Source organism: Thalassophryne amazonica, chromosome 16 (genome assembly GCF_902500255.1).
Source record: "Thalassophryne amazonica chromosome 16, fThaAma1.1, whole genome shotgun sequence".
Classification (NCBI taxonomy): Eukaryota; Metazoa; Chordata; class Actinopteri; order Batrachoidiformes; family Batrachoididae; genus Thalassophryne; species Thalassophryne amazonica.
The window spans coordinates 7,647,725-7,670,914 of record NC_047118.1 but is presented as its reverse complement, the minus strand read 5'-3'; the positions used below and the strand labels follow the sequence as shown (position 1 = coordinate 7,670,914).

General features: G+C 40.9%; 1 protein-coding gene across 7 annotated transcripts in view; it reads left to right on the top strand.

Moving 5' to 3' along the window:
- The window catches only part of cacnb1 (calcium channel, voltage-dependent, beta 1 subunit), a 96,479-nt gene that overhangs the window by 59,299 nt on the left and 13,990 nt on the right, over nucleotides 1–23,190 (top strand). For 5 of the 7 annotated variants that reach the window (XM_034189462.1, XM_034189461.1, XM_034189463.1 and 2 more), the window contains 6 exons: nucleotides 454–590; nucleotides 4,718–4,785; nucleotides 5,407–5,567; nucleotides 14,312–14,392; nucleotides 14,470–14,528; nucleotides 22,423–22,532. In XM_034189462.1, coding sequence (XP_034045353.1) covers nucleotides 454–590; nucleotides 4,718–4,785; nucleotides 5,407–5,567; nucleotides 14,312–14,392; nucleotides 14,470–14,528; nucleotides 22,423–22,532 — 616 coding nt within the window. Of the gene's footprint in view, nucleotides 1–453; nucleotides 591–4,717; nucleotides 4,786–5,406; nucleotides 5,568–6,019; nucleotides 6,049–14,311; nucleotides 14,393–14,469; nucleotides 14,529–22,422; nucleotides 22,533–23,190 lie in introns of all 7 variants that reach the window. The other 2 variants (XM_034189464.1, XM_034189465.1) reach the window with 1 other exon arrangement.

Sequence of the window (23,190 nt, the reverse complement as noted above, 5' to 3'; positions counted from 1 at the left end):
CCAATTTTATACCTGTTTGTCTTCCAGTTATCAGTCGGAAACCAAATGCCAAAATGCAGTGACAAATTGTGTAAAGCAGATATAATCAATGTCCTGTGAAAATTATCTGAAAAAGAATTCAGAAACTGAAAAGGTTAAAAAAAAAACCTGACAACACCACAAAAAACTACAATTCAAGTGCATGAACTAAATACATACTCCTGACATTTGATCACATTTAATTTAGCTTATGAAAACCACTTTGACCTTGAAAATGTTTTCCAAGGTAAAATTTGGTGGAATTGGAAAGTAGTGTTAGTGGAGGCTTGCACTCCACGTGCATGGTGCTCTAGTTATTGTATTTGATGGTGCGACCATGTTTCCAGAGGTAGTGGTTGTCTGGTGGTGAAGTGATCAATGTGAGCGCGGAACAGACCGCTGAGGGGTTACTGATACCTGGCTCTCTCTGTGCAGAAGTACAATAATGACTGGTGGATTGGGCGACTGGTGAAGGAGGGCTGTGAAGTGGGTTTCATCCCCAGCCCCGTCAAACTGGAGAACACTCGCCTGCTACAAGAGCAGAGGATGAGACAAAATCGTCTCAGCTCCAGGTAATCAGCGCTACAAACTGTAACCTCACTTTTTTTTTTAAAAGATCAAATCTGACTCAGTTTACACACAAGGTAATGATAAGCTTCACTAAACGGTGTTAAAATCACTGCAGTGAATCAGGATCATGCACATTATAAAAAGTCTCATTACCTTTGCAATAGAAGTTTTGTTTTCACTTATTTTCACTAATATTTCATTTAACTGTTTTCTGTGAAAATGTGTAAAGGTTGAACTTTTAATTTTTAAAGAAATTCATACTGTAACGTTAATGGAACAACTAAAATCAACAGTGTATGAATAGAGATGAGATTTAGATTTCAAAAACAAAAATTTTGTTTTAACAAATGGCTGGAATGTTTGCCACAATCAGTAGTTCATTTGTATTTCCTTTCAAGACATGTTATCTGAGATATTCCATGTGCTATTAACATCTGTCTACAAGTTACTGTGTGTTCATGAGTTATTAACCTGTGTCTGTGAGTTATTATTGTGTGGCCATGATTTGTTGTTGTGTTTCTATGAGTTATTATTATGAGTTATTAACCTGTGCCCATGAGTTATTATTGTGTTTCCATGAGTCTTACTGCATAGCCATGAGTTATTATTTCATGTCCATGAATTGTTATTGTGTAGCCATGAGCTATTAACATGTGTCCATGAGTTATTATTGTGTAGCTATGAGTTATTAGCCTGTGTCCATGAGTTATTATTGTGTTGCCATGAGCTATTAACCAATGTCCATGAGTTGTTATTGTGTTGCTGTTGTGCAGCCATGAGTCGTTATTGTGTTTCCATGAGTTATTATTGCATAGTCATGAGTTATTATTTTGTGTACATGAGTTATTATTGTGTAGCCATGAGCTATTAACCTGTTTCCATTAGTTATTATTGTGTACCCATGAGTTATTAGGTGGCCATGAGTTATTAGCCTGTGTCCATGAGTTATTATTGTCTTTCCATTAGTTATTTTTGCATAGCCATGAGTTATTATTGTGTGTCCATGAGTTATTATTATGTTTCCAAGAGTTATTATTGCATAGCCACAAGTTATTATTGTGTTTCCATGAGTTATTATTGTGTGGCCATAAGTTATTACTGTGCAGCCATGAGTTACCATTGTGTAGCCATGAGCTATTAACCTGTGTCCATGAGTTATTATTGTGTAGCTATGAGTTATTAACCTGTGTCCATGAGTTATTGTTGTCTAGGCATGAGCTATTAAACTGTGTCCATGAGTTGGTATTGTGTTGTTATTGTGCAGCCATGAGTCATTATTATGTTTCCATAAGTTATTATTACATAGTCATGAGTTATTATTTTTTTGTTCATGAGTTATTATTGTGTAGCCATGAACTATTAACCTGTGTCCATGAGTTATTATTGTGTACCCATGAGTTGTTATTAGGTGGCCATTAGTCTGTGGCCATGAGTTATTAGTCTGTGTCCGTGAGTTATTATTGCATAGTTATGAGTTATTATTGTGTGTCCATGAGTTATAATTATGTTTCCATGAGTTATTATTGCATAGTTATGAGTTATTATTGTGTGTCCATATGTTATTACTGTGTGGCCATGAATTCTTATTCTGTGGCCATGAGTTATTAATGTGTGGCTATGAATTATTCTTTTGTTTCCATGAGTTATTATTCTATAGCCATGAGGTATTATTGTGTTTCCATCAGTTATTATTGCATAGTCATGAGTTATTATTTTGTGTCCATGAGTTATTATTGTGTAGCCATGAGCTATTAACCTGTGTCCATGAGTTGTTATTGGGTGGCCATGAGTTATTAACCTGTGTCCATGAGTTATTATTGTGTAGCCATGAGCTATTAACCTGTGTCCATGAGTTGTTATTGGGTGGCCATGAGTTATTAACCTGTGTCCATGTGTTGTTATTGGGTGGCCATGAGTTATTAACCTGTGTCCATGAGTTGTTATTGGGTGGCCATGAGTTATTAGCCTGTGTCCATGAGTTATTATTATGTTTCCACAAGTTATTATTGCATAGCCATGAGTTATTATTGTGTGTGCATGACTTATTAGTGTGTGGCCATAAGTTATTAATGTGCGGCCATAAGTTATTACTGTGCAGCCATGAGTTATTATTGTGTTGCCATGAGCTATTATTAACCTGTGTCCATGAGTTGTTATTGTGTAGTCATGAGTTATTAACCCATGTCCATGAGTTGGTATTGTGTTGTTACTGTGCAGCCATGAATCGTTATGTTTCCATAAGTTATTATTGCGTAGTCATGAGTTATTATTTTGTGTCCATGAGTTATTATTGTGTAGCCATGAGCTATTAACCTATGTCCATGCGTTATTATTGTGTACCCATGAGTTGTTTTTGTGTGCCCATGAGTTATTAGTCTGTGTCCATGAGTTATTATTGTGTTTCCATGAGTTATTATTGCATATTTGAGTTATTATTGTGTGTCCATGAGTTCTTATTATGTTTCCATGAGTTATTATTGCATAGACACGAGTTATTGTGTTTCTATGAGTTGTTATTGTGTGGCCACAAGTTATAATTGCGCAGCCATGAGTTATTAATGTGTGCCCATACGTTATTACTGTGTGGCCATGAGTTACTAATGTGTGGCTATGAATTATTATTGTGTTTCCATGAGTTATTATTGCATATCCATGAGTTATCATTGTGTGTCCATGAGTTAGTATTTTGTTTCCATGAGTTCTTATAGTGTGGCCATGAGTTATTATTGTTTGTCCATACGTTATTACTGTGTGGCCACGGGTTCTTATAGTGTGGCCATGAGTTATGAATGTGTGTCCATGAGTTATTATTGTGTGGCCATGAGTTATTACTGTGTGTCCATAAGTTATTACTGTGTGTCCATAAGTTATTACTATGTAGCCATGAGTTATTACTGTGTGGCCATGAATGTATGGCCATGAGTTATTACTGTGTAGCCATGGGTTATTACTGTGTGGCAATGAGTTATTACTGTGTAGCCATGAGTTATTACTGTGTGGCCATGAGGTATTACTGTGTAGCCATGGGTTATTACTGTGTGGCAATGAGTTATTACTGTGTAGCCATGAGTTATTACTGTGTAGCCATGAGTTATTACTGTGTGGCAATGAGTTATTACTGTGTAGCCAAGAGTTATTACTGTGTAGCAATGAGTTATTACTGTGTAGCAATGAGTTATTACTGTGTGGCCATGAGTTATTACTGTGTGGCCATGAGGTATTACTGTGTGGCCATGAGGTATTACTGTGTGGCAATGAGGTATTACTGTGTAGCCATGAGTTATTACTGTGTGGCCATGAGTTATTACTGTGTGGCCATGAGGTATTACTGTGTGGCCATGAGTTATTACTGTGTGGCCATGAGGTATTACTGTGTGGCAATGAGGTATTACTGTGTAGCCATGAGTTATTACTGTGTGGCCAAGAGTTATTACTGTGTGGCCATGAGGTATTACTGTGTGGCCATGAGTTATTACTGTGTGGCCATGAGTTATTACTGTGTGGCCATGAGGTATTACTGTGTGGCAATGAGGTATTACTGTGTAGCCATGAGTTATTACTGTGTGGCCATGAGTTATTACTGTGTAGCCATGGGTTATTACTGTGTGGCAATGAGGTATTACTGTGTAGCCATGAGTTATTACTGTGTAGCCATGAATTATTACTGTGTGGCCATGAGTTATTACTATGTGGCCATGAGTTATTAATGTCTGGGAAGACAATCCTCATTATGTGCCCACACGTTATGCATGAGAACAAGATGACTATTCCATGGCTAACCCATGGTGATAAATAAAGTAACCAACGTTTGTTACAGTAGAAGGTGTTTACATTCCAAGATGAAAATAAAGATCATTTCAAACATATCCATATTCAGATGACAGCAAAGCTCCTAAGAAGACGTGTGTCAAGTGAACACACAGTGTGCCTTATGTTAATAATTTTTTTCTCTAAATAGTAACCACACAATAATTATGTCATTCCCACACTGTGGGCATACATAATTTATTTTTTCATAAATGCCACCCCCAGGGTCTGGACATTATTTGAGGTAATAAACCTCTTTGATTGTCGGCATGTATATTTCTTTTACTATGAATCAAGCAGTAACTTTTCTTTCCTTTTGCAGTAAGTCTGGAGGAAGCTCCAGTCTGGATGTTGCCACGGGAACCCGCAGGCCCACCCCACCTGGCACAGGTGAGGTCACGGGGTCGTGCTCATCAACTGGCGGAATAGTGATTGTGTGTCAGGCCTTGTGCACATTTAAAAGACTACAACATGACAGGATTGGGTGCCTGACATTTAATGAGGATTTTAATTGGTTCGTTAGGTGTGACGATGGATTGCAGCGTTGACTCTGCGGGTTGTGATGTGAGCGAGATCTATTATCACCACACAGGAAAGACTGAAATAAACCTGAGAATGAATTGCTTCAGCTGAACTGTGTCCTTTGTGAGGACGTCTGGCTTGGGTCTGTGCGTCTCCACGAAGACACAGGACTGTATTTTCACACGTTAGCATCCTTTATGACCCATCTGACCCGGAGCAGACATTCCTGTTATGTCATTCATACATCACCAAAAACAAACCAGCCACATACCTTTATTCCCAGCTTTCAGCTCGATTTTGTTCTCTCCTCTCCTCCAGTTTAAATAACACTCGCCTTCTTTTTTTGTTTATCTTACTGTATGCCCTCTCCTGTGGTTTCCTCCATAGCTCTCATGTTCTTCTTTCTATTTACCCTCCTTCAATTTCCTCTCATTTCATCCTCTTTCCTTTCTTTTTGTTCCTCTCTGTGCCTCACCCGCCCTCCCCCAGCTCATGTGGACATGTCCACAGTGGCCTATGACGTTGACCCCCTCGACCTGGATGCTGAGGAGCCCCCTGAGTCACAGGGTGAGCCTCGCTCCTCCAAGAGCATGTCAGGCAGCGTCACGTCCCCTCAGGCCAACGCCCACCGATTGCCCTTCTTTAAGAAGGTAACACTAGGGGCCAGGACGCCGCTTCCCCTCCTGCATTCACCCACTGGTCCTCCGGTGATGTTGTCAGGTCTAATCCTGTACCTCCTCTCCTTTAACTCCCTCCTCTCCCCGTTTCTCACTAACGTCTCACGGCTGCACCGTCCCTGTTGTTCCATCCCTAAATCTATCACAGTCATGAAGGTTCCACTGAGATATGTTTGGGTGTTTCTGTGCTTGTCAGCTGGAAGAGGCGTTGAGCTAACCAATAACAGTGTGCAACCGTTGGAAATCTGTCAAATGAAGCACCGCAGTCTGTATGTGCTTTGTTTTAATCACTAATCAGCTCCTCTCCCACCTCATCCCTGCACTAACCTGCCAATAACCAAATGTGCTCTTGTGTTTTGTGCCCTTTTTTTTTTTTTTTTTGTCTCTTTTGCTGTCTCTGGTGGGATTTTTGTATGATGCTGTAGGTGGCCCCGCTAAACAGAAACAGAAGTCGGTGAGTGTGGTTTGTCGTCTCTTCAGACTAACCTCCAATGTTTCTACATTTTTCTGTCTCCTCGTCTTCTGTTGTGCTGTTTGTGGTCATGTGTGCGGTTAAAGGGTCATTTGTGGGTGAGAATCGGAACATATGAGAACTGTTTCCCAGGTGATGGATTTGTCTTTTGGTGAAATAAACAATAAATAAATAAAAATGGGATACTACCTTTGGATGTTTTCAATTACAGATAAAATCAAAGTAATAATCAGGTGAGAGATCAGTTGGAAAAACAAAATTATAAATGAACAGCAACAACAAAAAACTTTGTCTTTTCATTAAACAGATTTATTTTTTTAACCATGAATTTTTTAAACCATTCTCTCCAGTAGTTATTTGTATTTCTTTTACCACCACTAAAGATATAGAAGTTACACAACACCCGTAACACACCGGCTAAGAAACCAACCAGATTATAAACTGACCCGACTAATTAATATTCCTATTTGAAAGATAGATTCCAAAACCGGAGCGGGGACAATTGCACATATTGCCCAACATACACCCCTGGCAAAAATTATGGAATCACCGTCCTCGGAGAATGTTCATTCAGTTGTTTAATTTTGTAGAAAAAAAGCAGATCACAGACATGACACAAAACTAAAGTAATTTCAAATGGCAACTTTCTGGCTTTAAGAAACACTATAAGAAATCAGGAAAAAAAACAATTGTGGCAGTCAGTAACGGTTACTTTTTTAGACCAAGCAGAGGGAAAAAAAATATGGAATCACTCAATTCTGAGGAAAAAATTATGGAATCATGAAAAACAAAAGACAACACATCACTAGTATTTTGTTGCACCACCTCTGGCTTTTATAACAGCTTTCAGTCTCTGAGGCATGGACTTAATGAGTGACAAACAGTACTCTTTATCAATCTGGCTCCAACTTTCTCTGATTGCTGTTGCCAGATCAGCTTTGCAGGTTGGAGCCTTGTCATGGACCATTTTCTTCAACTTCCACCAAAGATTTTTCAATTGGATTAAGATCTGGACTATTTGCAGGCCATGACATTGACCCTATGTGTCTTTTTGCAAGGAATGTTTTCACAGTTTTTGCTCTATGGCAAGATGCATTATCATCTTGAAAAATGATTTTATCATCCCCAAACATCCTTTCAATTGATGGGATAAGAAAAGTGTCCAAAATATCAATGTAAACTTGTGCATTTTTTGATGATGTAATGACAGCCATCTCCCCAGTGCCTTTACCTGACATGCAGCCCCATATCATCAATGACTGTGGAAATTTACATGTTGTCTTCAGGCAGTCATCTTTATAAATCTCATTGGAACGGCACCAAACAAAAGTTCCAGCATCATCACCTTGCCCAATGCAGATTCGAGATTCATCACTGAATATGACTTTCATCCAGTCATCCACAGTCCACTGCTTTTCCTTAGCCCATTGTAACCTTGTTTTCTTCTGTTTAGGTGTTGTTTGTATTTGGTCCAGAGTTTAGACACAGCTGACTGTGAACAACCAACATCTTTTGCAACACTGCGTGATGATTTACCCTCTTTTAAGAGTTTGATAATCCTCTCCTTTGTTTCAATTGACATCTCTCATGTTGGAGCCATGATTCATGTCAGTCCACTTGGTGCAACAGCTCTCCAAGGTGTGATCACTCCTTTTTAGATGCAGACTAACGAGCAGATCTGATTTGATGCAGGTGTTAGTTTTGGGGATGAAAATTTACAGGGTGATTCCATACTTTTTTCCTCAGAATTGAGTGATTCCATATTTTTTCCCTCTGCTTGGTCTAACAAAGTAACCGTTACTGACTGCCACAATTATTTTTCCTGATTTCTTATAGTGTTTCTTAAAGCCAGAAAGTTGCCATTTGAAATGACTTTAGTTTTGTGTCATGTCTGTGATCTGCTTTTTTCTACAAAATTAAACAACTGAATGAACATCCTCCGAGGCCGGTGATTCCATAATTATTGCCAGGGGTTGTAGATGCCTCTCTCTTACACATGCACAAAGCCGTAATCAATCCTGGAGTAGTCGTGTGTGTCAAAGTGTTCTTGAGGAGGACCCTAACCCATAATCTGCACCCAATTCTGAACAACGTTAAGGGCCCTATCTTCCAAACATCATAACTCAAGGGTCAGTTGCAGTTTGCACCCAATGCTGATGTGGTTTTCGCATACTTATGCTCATTTGTGTGTGGTGGGTGTGTTGGGCATTGGTATTGTCGTGCAACAGAAAGTGTTTACAGCACAGACGAGCAAAAACCGGAGCAGCATCCATATGCATTTTACATAAGTGGGTCCATGTAGATCAGGTGGATGAACAGTGAGGCTGACAGACTTTTCACAGGCAGTCTGGACTTTAAATATCATTGGAGACAAAAAGATAGACCGCTGATATTAAATTAGTCAGATGTGTGACAACCTGTGTTTTGAAACTTAGAAAAAGGTACCCTGACCCCTCCATCTAGAGTTAGAGTGAACAGAGTTTAACAACACCAAATGCACTGCAGGCAACAAGCCTGGGGACTTCCATTCATTTCTACATGAGGTCCATTAAAAAGGCCAGCTAAAGTTAGTTAGTTGCATTGTACGGACATGTGCACGTGCACATTGGTCAGTGAACGAAATCCACACAAAGCAGTGGATTGTTGTCCTTGTCAGAAAACCTCTCACTCCTGGATCATTAGCAATCACATGGTGAAAACACTTGGTCTGCTTGTATCTTAAAGGTTTAGAGATTTTATCTTAAGTCCACAACACACCCATGACTAATTAGGTGACATAATCCAGCCAGAACCATGGCTCAGTCTGATGGCATGTAATATTTTATATTCATTGACAGACTTATTATGAATTCACTAGAGCTCTGAAATTCTGTATTATTGGTAAATGTCCACCAGGTGGAGATATTGCTCCAGTTCAAGAACCTGGGACCATGAAAATTCAGTAAGGTATATCTTATATATTATATTCCAATTCTAAGGTGGAACTATGCCAGTATACAAAGGTATATCTAAATATCTAAAAAGGAAGAGTAAAATAGAAAAGAGTAGAGTAGAGCCACTTAGGTGCCTGGTCTTTAGAACCAGGGATGGTAGGTTAAAAAGCTTTTTTATCCCATGGGAACTCTCCCTACCCACCCAAGCAGCTCAAGAAAAAGGTATATATACACTCAACAAAAATATAAACGCAACACTTTTGGTTTTGCTCCCATTTGTATGAGATGAACTCAAAGATCTAAAACCTTTTCCACATACACAATATCACCATTTCCCTCAAATATTGTTCACAAACCAGTCTAAATCTGTGATAGTGAGCACTTCTCCTTTGCTGAGATAATCCATCCCACCTCACAGGTGTGCCATATCAAGATGCTGATTAGACACCATGATTAGTGCACAGGTGTGCCTTAGACTGCCCACAATAAAAGGCCACTCTGAAAGGTGCAGTTTTGTTTTATTGTGGCGGGGATACCAGTCAGTATCTGGTGTGACCACCATTTGCCTCATGCAGTGCAACACATCTCCTTCGCATAGAGTTGATCAGGTTGTCAGTTGTGGCCTGTGGAATGTTGGTCCACTCCTCTTCAATGGCTGTGCGAAGTTGCTGGATATTGGCAGGAACTGGTACACACTGTCGTATACGCCGGTCCAGAGCATCCCAAACATGCTCAATGGGTGACATGTCCGGTGAGTATGCCGGCCATGCAAGAACTGGGACATTTTCAGCTTCCAAGAATTGTGTACAGATCCTTGCAACATGGGGCTGTGCATTATCCTGCTGCAACATGAGGTGATGTTCTTGGATGTATGGCACAACAATGGGCCTCAGGATCTCATCACGGTATCTCTGTGCATTCAAAATGCCATCAATAAAATGCACCTGTGTTCTTCGTCCATAACAGATGCCTGCCCATACCATAACCCCACCGCCACCATGGGTCACTCGATCCACAACATTGACATCAGAAAACCGCTCACCCACACGATGCCACACACGCTGTCTGCCATCTGCCCTGAACAGTGTGAACCGGGATTCATCCGTGAAGAGAACACCTCTCAAACGTGCCAAATGCCAGCGAATTTGAGCATTTGCCCACTCAAGTCGGTTACGACGACGAACTGGAGTCAGGTCGAGACCCCGATGAGGACGATGAGCATGCAGATGAGCTTCCCTGAGACGGTTTCTGACAGTTTGTGCAGAAATTCTTTGGTTATGCAAACCGATTGTTTCAGCAGCTGTCCGAGTGGCTGGTCTCAGACATGCTGGATGTGGAGGTCCTGGGCTGGTGTGGTTACACGTGGTCTGCGGTTGTGAGACTGGTTGGATGTACTGCCAAATTCTCTGAAACGCCTTTGGAGACGGCTTATGGTAGAGAAATGAACATTCAATACACGAGCAACAGCTCTGGTTGACATTCCTGCTGTCAGCATGCCAATTGCACGCTCCCTCAAATCTTGCGACATCTGTGGCATTGTGCTGTGTGATAAAACTGCACCTTTCAGAGTGGCCTTTTATTGTGGGCAGTCTAAGGCACACCTGTGCACTAATCATGGTGTCTAATCAGCATCTTGATATGGCACACCTGTGAGGTGGGATGGATTATCTCAGCAAAGGAGAAGTGCTCACTATCACAGATTTAGACTGGTTTGTGAACAGTATTTGAGGGAAATGGTGATATTGTGTATGTGGAAAAAGTTTTAGATTTTTGAGTTCATCTCATACAAAATGAGAGCAAAACCAAAAGTGTTGCGTTTATATTTTTGTTGAGTGTAATATGATGATGATGATCAACCTGTCGCTTATAGTAGTAGATAGTGTATACTTGAAAATATGATAACCTGTGATAAACTGGCGACCTGTCCAGGGGGTACACTGCCTCTCACCCACTGACTCTTGGTGAACCTTAGTTGGAATAAGCGTATTTACAAAATGAATGAATGAAAAGAAAGTGGAATTAATATTTTTCTACTTTACAGACATATGTAGGTTAAATCACCTCATCAAATCAACAAATAAAATAATTGTTGATGCCTGAATTATGTGAATAGTCTCCACGACCAGTGTGAGTTGACTAACTCATCGAGTGTTACATTGTGAACACTGTAAGTCGCTGTGACACCTCTGCCAACCGCCTTGTGCTCGTCGCCCAGCTGTCAGTGCCCCGTGACTTGGCGCAGCGGTAATTCATTCCGACATGTTTTCATTTCCATTTTATGATAACTGATTTGCGTGCCTTCAGCCCACATTCGGTTGCTTCTACGCTTTTCATCACGATTTGACTCAGTGTGGCCACAAGCTGCACAGCAAAAACCTGTTATGTTTGAATCATCCGTATGAGCAAATGTAACCTGTTAAAATTTCATCCCGTTGAGTCTTTTTTTTTAAAGTTTTCCGATTCTGTAACTACAGCATTGTGAAAATGGATGACGTTAAGTGAACCATCATCTCTGTTGCTCACCGCACTAAACTGTGCTCTGTGTGAACGTTTTTCCAAAATGAATGACCACTACTGCTGTGTGCTTTTCCCTTTTACAGATAAGGGCCATTTGGAAAAGTTTAAAACCTGTATTTTTAGCCTTTGTGAATGCAAATGAGGTGAGATGAGCTTCTGTTTTATGTAACGTAATGCAGTGAAGTGGGACCCATCCACCACGATCTGCTGCTAAAAGAGCCGTAGAGCACAAAGAGAAGGGGGCAGGAACTGAACATGCATCTTAAAAAAACGATTACGCTGACATACAATTTGCCTCACATCAGGGTATAGGAATTGTGACTCTTGGAACATTATTCTCACTGAAAAACAGACTGTATCTAAAGAGGACAGATGCTTATGGAGCTCCCATAGAGGATTCACATCTTTCATGAGTCATACCGATATACCTAAAGTTCATGAACTGCAGTATGGATTACGTGTGTGTGTATGTGAGAGTGGGTGGGCATTCAACATAAACCTATGTGCTGTCTTGAGATTTCTCCATTTTTAGTGCCAGTGCCTTAACAGAGATTTCTGCATGGATTATGTTAGAAGGATTTCAGCTTTACAGCACAAAGAGATAAATCCTTGGCTGGAAATTTGAATTACAAAAGGTTCACAGTTAATGTTATTTCTTAGGAAAACTGCACAGTTTCCGTTAAGTGCTTATGCATAATAAGGGCAATACCAAGTCTGACCCATGCAAGGTTTTACTAACGTTTAATCTACAGTACCAAGTTATATCACAATCCATGAAATAAGTCTTTTATTTCAAATGTGTTCCACATTTCTCCTTCATATATAAAGTCTTTGTCAACCTATCACATGCACAAAGATTCACAGAGTCCTGGTCGGCACAGTTAGGATTAAAATGTGCCCGACGTCAAGTTTGTCTGAGGTCTTGATGAGATTTCCTCCTGCACCAAGTTTCCACTTGAGACAGTCTTTTTTTTACACTGTGTACAAAAGAGACTCACCCACTTGTTAGCTCCAGTTATAATCAAAAAGTGTCCAACATCAAACCCTTGTGAAGTCTCAGTGAGTTGATTTTGTGTGCCAAGTTTCACCTTGATGTACGGCATCTTTGTCAAGATATCGCTTACAATAGCTCAGAGACTCAGTCCCCTGGTGCACACAATTAGAAACATTCTCAATATTACCTTTTGTCTGAGGTCTCAGTGAGATGACCTTGTGTTCCAAGTTTCACCTTGATATACGAGGTCTGTCAATAAAGTATAGGTCCTTTTTATTTTTTTCAAAAACTATATGGATTTCATTCAGATGTTTTTCCGTCAGACATGCTTGAACCCTCGTGCGCATGCGTGAGTTTTTCCATGCCTGTCGGTGACGTCATTCGCCTGTGAGCACTCCTTGTGGGAGGAGTCGTCCAGCCCCTCGTCGGAATTCCTTTGTCTGAGAAGCTGCTGAGAGACTGGCGCTTTGTTTGATCAAAATTTTTTCTAAACCTGTGAGACACATCGAAGTGGACACGGTTCGAAAAATTAAGCTGTTTTTCAGTGAAAATTTTAACGGCTGATGAGAGATTTTGAGGTGATACTGTCGCTTTAAGGACTTCCCACGGAGTGAGACGTCGTGCAGCGGTCCCAGGCGCCGTCGTCACCCTGTTTCAAGCTGAAAACCTCCACATTTCAGGCTCTATTGATCCAGGACATCGTGAGAGAACAGAGAAGTTTCAGAAGAAGTCGGTTTCAGCATTTTATCCGGATATTCCACTGTTAAAGGAGATTTTTTTAATGAAAGACGTGCGGACGGATTGCAGCGTCGGCTCGCAGCCGCCGCGACGCTCCGCCACAGGAAAAACACCTCTGTTGGAAGCCTTAAGGACAAGTTGGAACATGTCCAGCTGTTAAACAATTTCTCATATACTCCCTCCACTGAAAGCCATCAAAAGCCGCCTGGATTTTACAAATGGTTATCAACACGGAGGTGTTTTTCCTGTGCCGCCGCACCGCACCGGCTGCGTCCCGACGCGCGGACCCGTCCGCACGTCTTTCATTAAAAAAAAATCTCCTTTAACAGTGGAATATCCGGATAAAATGCTGAAACCGACTTCTTCTGAAACTTCTCTGTTCTCTCACGACGTCCTGGATCAATGGAGCCTGAAATGTGGAGGTTTTCAGCTTGAAACAGGCTGACGACGGCGCCTGGGAGTGTTGCACGACGTCTCGCTCCGTGGGAAGTCCTTAAAGCGACAGTATCACCTCAAAATCTCTCATCAGCCGTTAAAATTTTCACCGAAAACCAGCTTAATTTTTCGAACCATGTCCACTTCGATGTGCCTCACAGGTTTAGACAAAATTTTGATCAAACAAAGCGCCAGTCTCTCAGCAACTTCTCAGACAAAGGAATTCCGACGAGGGGCTGGACGACTCCTCCCACAAGGAGTGCTCACAGGCGAATGACGTCACCGACAGGTGTGGAAAAACTCACGCATGCGCACAAGGGTTCAAGCATGTCTAACGTAAAAACATATGAATGAAATCCATATAGTTTTTGAAAAAAATAAAAAAGACCTATACTTTATTGACAGCCCTCGTATGTGAGTATATTTTGCGAGAAATCGATTTCTTCCTCCCAACATTTAATAAAACAAACAGACTGCATCATCTTGAACTCACCATGGATCATAACTGTGAGTGTGCGTTTGTGACTGTAGATTTGTGTGACCTTTGTGTTAGTGACCTTTGTGTATGCTCGCACACGGCCCAGCAACATGACTTACCACGTCTTGGTGTTATCCTTTCCTGGCTTAGATGGAGCACGTCCCCCCCTATGATGTGGTTCCTTCCATGAGACCCATTATTCTGGTCGGACCGTCGCTTAAAGGCTACGAGGTGAGACAAATGAGTCACATTTAATTTTTTTACATTAACATTCTATGAACGTAGACTTATATATGTCTCTTCTTTAGGTGACAGACATGATGCAGAAAGCACTGTTTGACTTTCTGAAACACAAGTTCGAGGGCAGGTAAGAATTACAGCAGCCATGATGTTTTATTGTAAAGTCATTGGCGGCTCTATGGTTGGGTTTCATGGTGCAGAAGCCCCACCATAACACCATATTCTGTGGATAAATTTTACATAACAATAGGGTGTTCCTAATTCAAATCTGCAGCTGCCAGTTTGGAAGAAAAGTGCAACTCAACAGCAAAGTATAAACAAAGCTCAAGTTATTGTGATTTTAGCAACGCATCATCAGCAAAGAGGGACTTCGGACACAGTGCCATTTTTCTAAGCTATTGTTGCCGTTTGGCAACAGTCTCACAATGATCTGAGTTGTCCTGGCGTTAAAGATTGGCTGCCATGTCTGAATTACAAGTTAGTATCTGATAGCTAGCAAACAAGCTTGTATTAGCTATCAGCTAATACCAAAATATTTCTCCTTGTTCAAGTAAAATCTGCCAGTCAAACAAGGACCAAAATAATATCATGCCGCATTCATATGTTGACAGCAGTAAAACAGTCCGGCCTGATGTTTAAAGGACATGTTGCACTGAAATCATATCAGTTTAGATTTAGACTGTTAGTGGCCATCCGATGATCCACTGGGATTACTTTGTGCACTTCCGTGACCGGTTTCAAAGTATACAGCATTCGTAGCAAACAGCTACAGAGACGTTCAAAAACAAAGTACTTAGGTGTTTCCGACAGGTGACGTAGTTACTAGAAGCACCCCAGCGTGCGCTTCAATGGAATGTAGCTGCTAACATTAAGAAATGAGGCACAGATTAATTCCAAAGTTTTCACAAGTGTGATGTTGTGTTATGACAACTCTATTTTTAAGTAAGAACTGTTCATTTTGATGCAGTCATCATTCATGTGAAAAGGTTTTCTGCACCTGTGGCCACGAGCCATAAACGCAGCCTGTTAAAGATGCTATAAGTGTTGTATATAACTGTGAAAAATCTAATAAATATATATATATATATATATATATATATATATATCTGTGTCATCATGGAGACATTCCACATCCATTAAGCGGCAATAAACAGCTGACATGCAGGTTAAAACAGCATAACAGCTGTTTTAACCTGCATGTCAGCTGCTTTTTAAGGGAATATTCAACATTAATTCTCTTTTTAAAAGTTCCTTATAGAGATTGACAGTTTTATGACATTTGAGAGAGTCTACAAGCTTAATACTGATTATATATTGTTCAAATTCAGCCAGAAGTCCGTGTAAATTGGGGATTAAAACAGGTGTTGCGCACACACACACACACACCACATCCACAGACTTCTCAAAGTACAAAAAAACGTTCATTGAAAGCTCCATTGAAAAGAACACAAAGCAAAAGAAAAAAAATAACATTCCACTCACTCCAGTATAAAGGTTTCCAAATTATTCCACAGAAAAATAAGCCCTCACGCATGCGTGTGCGTGATTGCAGTTGCGATCACCAGCCATGGAACGGTCCACTCATCCTCACTTGGATCCACAGCCAGAGCTGATTTTCAAGTTCCACTCCACCAGAGAATAATGTCCAGGTCCACTTGCTGTCAGGTTATGATCGCCGCGCCAGTGCATAATGTCCGATCACAGCTCTGCCTTCAACTCAAATTCTGTCAGGATTGTGACACAGAGATTCTATTATCTCCTGAAAATAACGTGTTTTGAGTTTCTCCAATACGAGACATACATCTGCGTGTCCAGGCACGTCCCTGATCACAGCAGCAGTAAACCAGCAGCGTCACAACAATTTAAGTTTCAAAATCCGACAGACTCTGAAAAAGTTAAGAGTCATCTTCTCTGTAAATCTGAGCCACTGCTTTCAAAGAAAAGTTCAGAAGCTTCGTTATCGGACAGAACCACATTCATTTTGCTCTGTCTGGGATATTTTCTGTTTTGCTATTAACTACATCAATCAATCACTCAATCAATCAATTTTATTTATAGCACCAAATCACAACAAACAGTTGCCCCAAGGCGCTTTATATTGTAAAAACGTAAAAACCCCAATGGTCAAAACGACCCCCTGTGAGCAAGCACTTGGCGACAGTGGGAAGGAAAAACTCCCTTTTAACAGGAAGAAACCTCCAGCAGAACCAGGCTCAGGGAGGGGCAGTCTTCTGCTGGGACTGGTTGGGGCTGAGGGAGAGAACCAGGAAAAAGACATGCTGTGGAGGGGAGCAGAGATCAATCACTAATGATTAAATGCAGAGTGGTGCATACAGAGCAAAAAGAGAAAGAAACACTCAGTGTATCATGGGAACCCCCCAGCAGTCTAAGTCTATAGCAGCATAACTAAGGGATGGTTCAGGGTCACCTGATCCAGCCCTAACTATAAGCTTTAGCAAAAAGGAAAGTTTTAAGCCTAATCTTAAAAGTAGAGAGGGTGTCTGTCTCCCTGATCCGAATTGGGAGCTGGTTCCACAGGAGAGGAGCCTGAAAGCTGAAGGCTCTTCCTCCCATTCTACTCTTACAAACCCTAGGAACTACAAGTAAGCCTGCAGTCTGAGAGCGAAACGCTCTATTGGGGTGATATGGTACTATGAGGTCCCTAACATAAGATGGGACCTGATTATTCAAAACCTTATAAGTAAGAAGACGAATTTTAAATTCTATTCTAGAATTAACAGGAAGCCAATGAAGAGAGGCCAATATGGGTGAGATATGCTCTCTCCTTCTAGTCCCCGTTAGTACTCTAGCTGCAGCATTTTGAATTAACTGAAGGCTTTTCAGGGAACTTTTAGGACAACCTGATAATAATGAATTACAATAGTCCAGCCTAGAGGAAATAAATGCATGAATTAGTTTTTCAGCATCACTCTGAGACAAGACCTTTCTAATTTTAGAGATATTGCGTAAATGCAAAAAAGCAGTCCTACATATTTGTTTAATATGCGCTTTGAATGACATATCCTGATCAAAAATGACTCCATGATTTCTCACAGTATTACTAGAGGTCAGGGTAATGCCATCCAGAGTAAGGATCTGGTTAGACACCATATTTCTAAGATTTGTGGGGCCAAGTACAATAACTTCAGTTTTATCTGAGTTTAAAAGCAGGAAATTAGAGGTCATCCATGTCTTTATGTCTGTAAGACAATCCTGCAGTTTAGCTAATTGGTGTGTGTCCTCTGGCTTCATGGATAGATAAAGCTGGGTATCATCTGCGTAACAATGAAAATTTAAGCAATGCCGTCTAATAATACTGCCTAAGGGAAGCATGTATAAAGTGAATAAAATTGGTCCTAGCACAGAACCTTGTGGAACTCCATAATTAACCTTAGTCTGTGAAGAAGATTCCCCATTTACATGAACAAATTGTAATCTATTAGATAAATATGATTCAAACCACCGCAGCGCAGTGCCTTTAATACCTATGGCATGCTCTAATCTCTGTAATAAAATTTTATGGTCAACAGTATCAAAAGCAGCACTGAGGTCTAACAGAACAAGCACAGAGATGGGTCCACTGTCTGAGGCCATAAGAAGATTATTTGTAACCTTCACTAATGCTGTTTCTGTACTATGATGAATTCTAAAACCTGACTGAAACTCTTCAAATAGACCATTCCTCTGCAGATGAGCAGTTAGCTGTTTTACAACTACCCTTTCAAGAATTTTTGAGAGAAAAGGAAGGTTGGAGATTGGCCTATAATTAGCTAAGATAGCTGGGTCAAGTGATGGCTTTTTAAGTAATGGTTTAATTACTGCCACCTTAAAAGCCTGTGGTACATAGCCAACTAATAAAGATAGATTGATCATATTTAAGATCGAAGCATTAAATAATGGTAGGGCTTCCTTGAGCAACCTGGTAGGAATGGGTTCTAATAGACATGTTGATGGTTTGGATGAAGTAACTAATGAAAATAACTCAGACAGAACAATCTGAGAGAAAGAGTCTAACCAAATACCGGCATCACTGAAAGCAGCCAAAGATAACGATACGTCTTTGGGATGGTTATGAGTAATTTTTTCTCTGATAGTTAAAATTTTATTAGCAAAGAAAGTCATGAAGTCATTACTAGTTAAAGTTAAAGGAATACTCGGCTCAATAGAGCTCTGACTCTTTGTCAGCCTGGCTACAGTGCTGAAAAGAAACCTGGGGTTGTTCTTATTTTCTTCAATTAGTGATGAGTAGTAAGATGTCCTAGCTTTACGGAGGGCTTTTTTATAGAGCAACAGACTCTTTTTCCAGGCTAAGTGAAGATCTTCTAAATTAGTGAGATGCCATTTCCTCTCCAACTTACAGGTTATCTGCTTTAAGCTGCGAGTTTGTGAGTTATACCACGGAGTCAGGCACTTCTGATTTAAAGCTCTCTTTTTCAGAGGAGCTACAGCATCCAAAGTTGTCTTCAATGAGGATGTAAAACTATTGACAAGATACTCTATCTCACTTACAGAGTTTAGGTAGCTACTCTGCACTGTGTTGGTATATGGCATTAGAGAACATAAAGAAGGAATCATATCCTTAAACCTAGTTACAGCGCTTTCTGAAAGACTTCTAGTGTAATGAAACTTATTCCCCACTGCTGGGTAGTCCATCAGAGTAAATGTAAATGTTATTAAGAAATGATCAGACAGAAGGGAGTTTTCAGGGAATACTGTTAAGTCTTCAATTTACATACCATAAGTCAGAACAAGATCTAAGATATGATTAAAGTGGTGGGTGGACTCATTTACATTTTCAGCAAAGCCAGTTGAGTCTAATAATAGATTAAATGCAGTGTTGAGGCTGTCATTCTCAGCATGTGTGGATGTTAAAATCGCCCACTATAATTATCTTATCTGAGCTAAGCACTAAGTCAGACAAAAGTTCTGAAAATTCACAGAGAAACTCACAGTAACGACCAGAAGGACGATAGATAACAACAAATAAAACTGGTTTTTGGGACTTCCAATTTGGATGGACAAGACTAAGAGTCAAGCTTTCAAATGAATTAAAGCTCTGTCTGGGTTTTTGATGAATTAATAAGCTGGAATGGAAGATTGCCGCTAATCCTCCGCCTCGGCCCGTGCTACGAGCGTTCTGGCAGTTAGTGTGACTCGGGGGTGTTGACTCATTTAAACTAACATATTCATCCTGCTGTAACCAGGTTTCTGTAAGGCAGAATAAATCAATATGTTGATCAATTATTATATCATTTACTAACAGGGACTTAGAAGAGAGAGACCTAATGTTTAATAGACCACATTTAACTGTTTTAGTCTGTGGTGCAGTTGAAGGTGCTATATTATTTTTTCTTTTTGAATTTTTATGCTTAAATAGATTTTTGCTGGTTATTGGTGGTCTGGGAGCAGGCACCGTCTCTACGGGGATGGGGTAATGAGGGGATGGCAGGGGGAGAGAAGCTGCAGAGAGGTGTGTAAGACTACAACTCTGCTTCCTGGTCCCAACCCTGGATAGTCACGGTTTGGAGGATTTAAGAAAATTGGCCAGATTTCTAGAAATGAGAGCTGCTCCATCCAAAGTGGGATGGATGCCGTCTCTCCTAACAAGACCAGGTTTTCCCCAGAAGCTTTGCCAATTATCTATGAAGCCCACCTCATTTTTTGGACACCACTCAGACAGACAGCAATTCAAGGAGAACATGCGGCTAAACATGTCATCATCACATCACACGCAGAGAAATGCAAAGAATTGCAGAGTGCGATGTTTTCAGGAAATGCACCTGTTAACTCGCTTAGGGAGAGGAATAAAAAACATCAGAAACCACTAATTATGAGCCCATGTGTGCAGGGAGACTTACAATCATGAGTACTTTGATGTTGTGTTGCTAACTGGGAAGTTAAAAAGCATGCAACATGTCCTTTAAAGCAACAGAAAATCTGTAGAGAATATATGATTTTGCCCTGTTAACTACACACGGACAATGATTTGCACAGTGCTGTATTAAAAACGGGATCTGATTGTTGTTTAAGGGATCAACTTTTTGTGAAGTGGCAGCTTAACCTTTCTTTGCATTGTCACACAAATGGTTTTTGGTTTATCTGTACAAAACTTGCATCTGGATTAAAAGAAATTATTTATCACTATCCATGTTTGACCATTATCTTTGTGGACAAGCAAAAAAAAAAAAAAAGAAGAAAAAGAAAAAACTGTTAAAATTTGGTCCAGCGACTAGCCACATCAGTAGGAGCACCCTATTCCTGTTGTTGATTCTATCTATGGTCTAATATATGTGAGAATTAACAGACATATATTTAATAGAAATAAGATGAGATGAGATATACTTTATTGATCTCACAGTGGAGAAATTACGTTTACACTCCAGTTACCTCAGACAGCAATTAGTCCACAATTATTACTTGTTTACCGTAATAATGGCACACATCAGAATCAGGCCCAGCGCCAGAAAAAAAATATTAAGGGGGCGATGAGTTTATCACAGGAGGCGGGGTCGCTCCCGCCTCCAAAAAAGTGCGCACCAGAGGGTACCTGCCTCTGAGCGTGTGTAATGAATTGGGTGCGCTCCTAGAAAGCTCGTGTATTTAGGCTACACCGTTGTAAGAGACTGACTGAGTAAGAGTAAAGAGTGATGACAGTATTTTTTAATTATTATTTGAACGTATACGAGGTCTGTTAGAAAAGTATCCAACCTTATTATTTTTTTAAAAAACCATATGGATTTGAATCACGTGTGATTGCGTCAGACAAGCTTGAACCCTCGTGCGCATGCATGAGTTTTTCCACGCCTGTTGGTTGCGTCATTCGCCTGTGAGCAGGCTTTGTGTGAGCACTGGTCCACCCCTCTCATCTATTTTTTATTGTGAATAAATGTCTGAACGATTTGGATCAATTTTTTTCCAGAAACTGTGAGAGACCTCCAGGTGGACACCGTTTGAAAAATTAATATGGCTTTCAGGGGCGATTTTATGGGGATTAAACAGATTACGGGGTGTTACTGCCGCTTTAAGGACGGCCCACAACTGCTGAGAGCGCGGCGCACTCCCAGCCCCCATCGACAGGCTGACACCCTGCTGGAACAACCAGATCATTTCCAACGTGAAAGCTTTGTTGATCCGGGACCTCGTCTGACTTTCACAAAAAGGCAGAAGATGTGGACATCAGCACTTTTTCCGGCACATTCCATCGTTACAGGAGTTTTTTTCATGGAAAGAAAAGTGGAGGGACGCACCACGGCTCCGTTCATTACGCGGGACAAAACCACCTCGGTGTTGGTCTCACAGGACGGCTTTCAGGTGGATTTCAGACGGATTCCGGTTGCTTTCCAGTCGTGTGAATATCAGATTGTGATTGTGCATGAGCTGGACATGCCAGAACATGTCCCGTGAGGCTTCATCACGGCCCTGCAGAAGGGAAGGGGGGTGACGTGAGCAGAAGCCAGAGTGGGGGGTCTGTGATGGGGGTGGGGGGGTGGGTGGGGAGAGGGAATGGAGCATGCTTCAGTCCTGTGAAACAGTTTATTGTCTTTGTGAGTTGAGATAAGAAAGGAGCCAAATAATCACCAAGGCCTGAAGACATTCCTCTGGAGGAAAACAGTCGAGCAATTTGTCCTTCAGGCTGATAAGCCTGCCGTGTTGTAGTTTGAGCAGTGAAAAACACTTTTTACAGCTTCACTTCAACAACCAAATCCCAATTATGAATTAAGAATATTCCCCGGCCTCCGAAATCTTCATCTTCATCTGCAAGGCACGCATCTGCTCCAAGATGTCATCCAATTTGCGTCTAAGACATCGCAGTCTGAGAATGCACTGCCTTGCCCACCCACCATTTTAAATTGACTTTAAAATACATATCTATACATTTTCTGCAAACTCTATCCCTTCACTCCTAAATAATCTTGCCCCCCTCCAAGAAAAAAATGTCAGTGCCGCCACTGTGTAGGCTGTACTTTTCCTAGCTTTCTCCCTATATTAACCTAATAAGGATGGGTGGATCTTCGTTTCAGGATATCCATCACACGAGTCACAGCGGACATCTCTCTGGCCAAACGTTCAGTCCTCAACAATCCCAGCAAACATACCATCATTGAACGCTCCAGTACCCGCTCCAGTCTGGGTAAGATGAGGTCCAGTCTCTTCAGTTCTTTTCACACCTGACAAAATGGCCATTATCTTTACTATTAAGATCACTGATTTTGATTAGCACTTTATTTGGGCAGACACTGGAATATTAGAGTGTACTGAATTAGCATGAATCAGCAAAAAAGAAGACGCTAGTGTCATATTTTGAAACATCCACTCTATAATTTTTTGCTGTTTCATATCTCAGTGATGCTTAACATTAAACTAACTAGCAACCATTACTAGATAGGGTGGAGCTGTACAAAAGGCCTGCCCCGAGCGGATCGCGGCCCCACCATCTTGGAAGGTTGAAGCGCTGCAGCGGTCTCGCGCTGTCAGTAGAAAATGCATGCTCTGCGCTTGTAATCACTGTCGATTCTCTGGCCAATTTCTCCGCTGTTATTTACATTTAAGATGTGAAAACTTGTGCTTAGGTCAATTCAGATAAGTAGATTCGATTTCTGAAGTTAGATTTAGCATAACTGTTTATCGGTTCTCCCTATAAGGCTGCGAATGGAGCGTAGAGTGGAGCTCCTGACAAGACAAAACTTGTCATCAGTCAACTCTCTGGCTGATTCCTCTTTTTTTTTTCTCTGTGCTTTGACAGTGAAGCATTAGAACAAAATCATCCTGTGCTGGAATGCAGCCCCCAG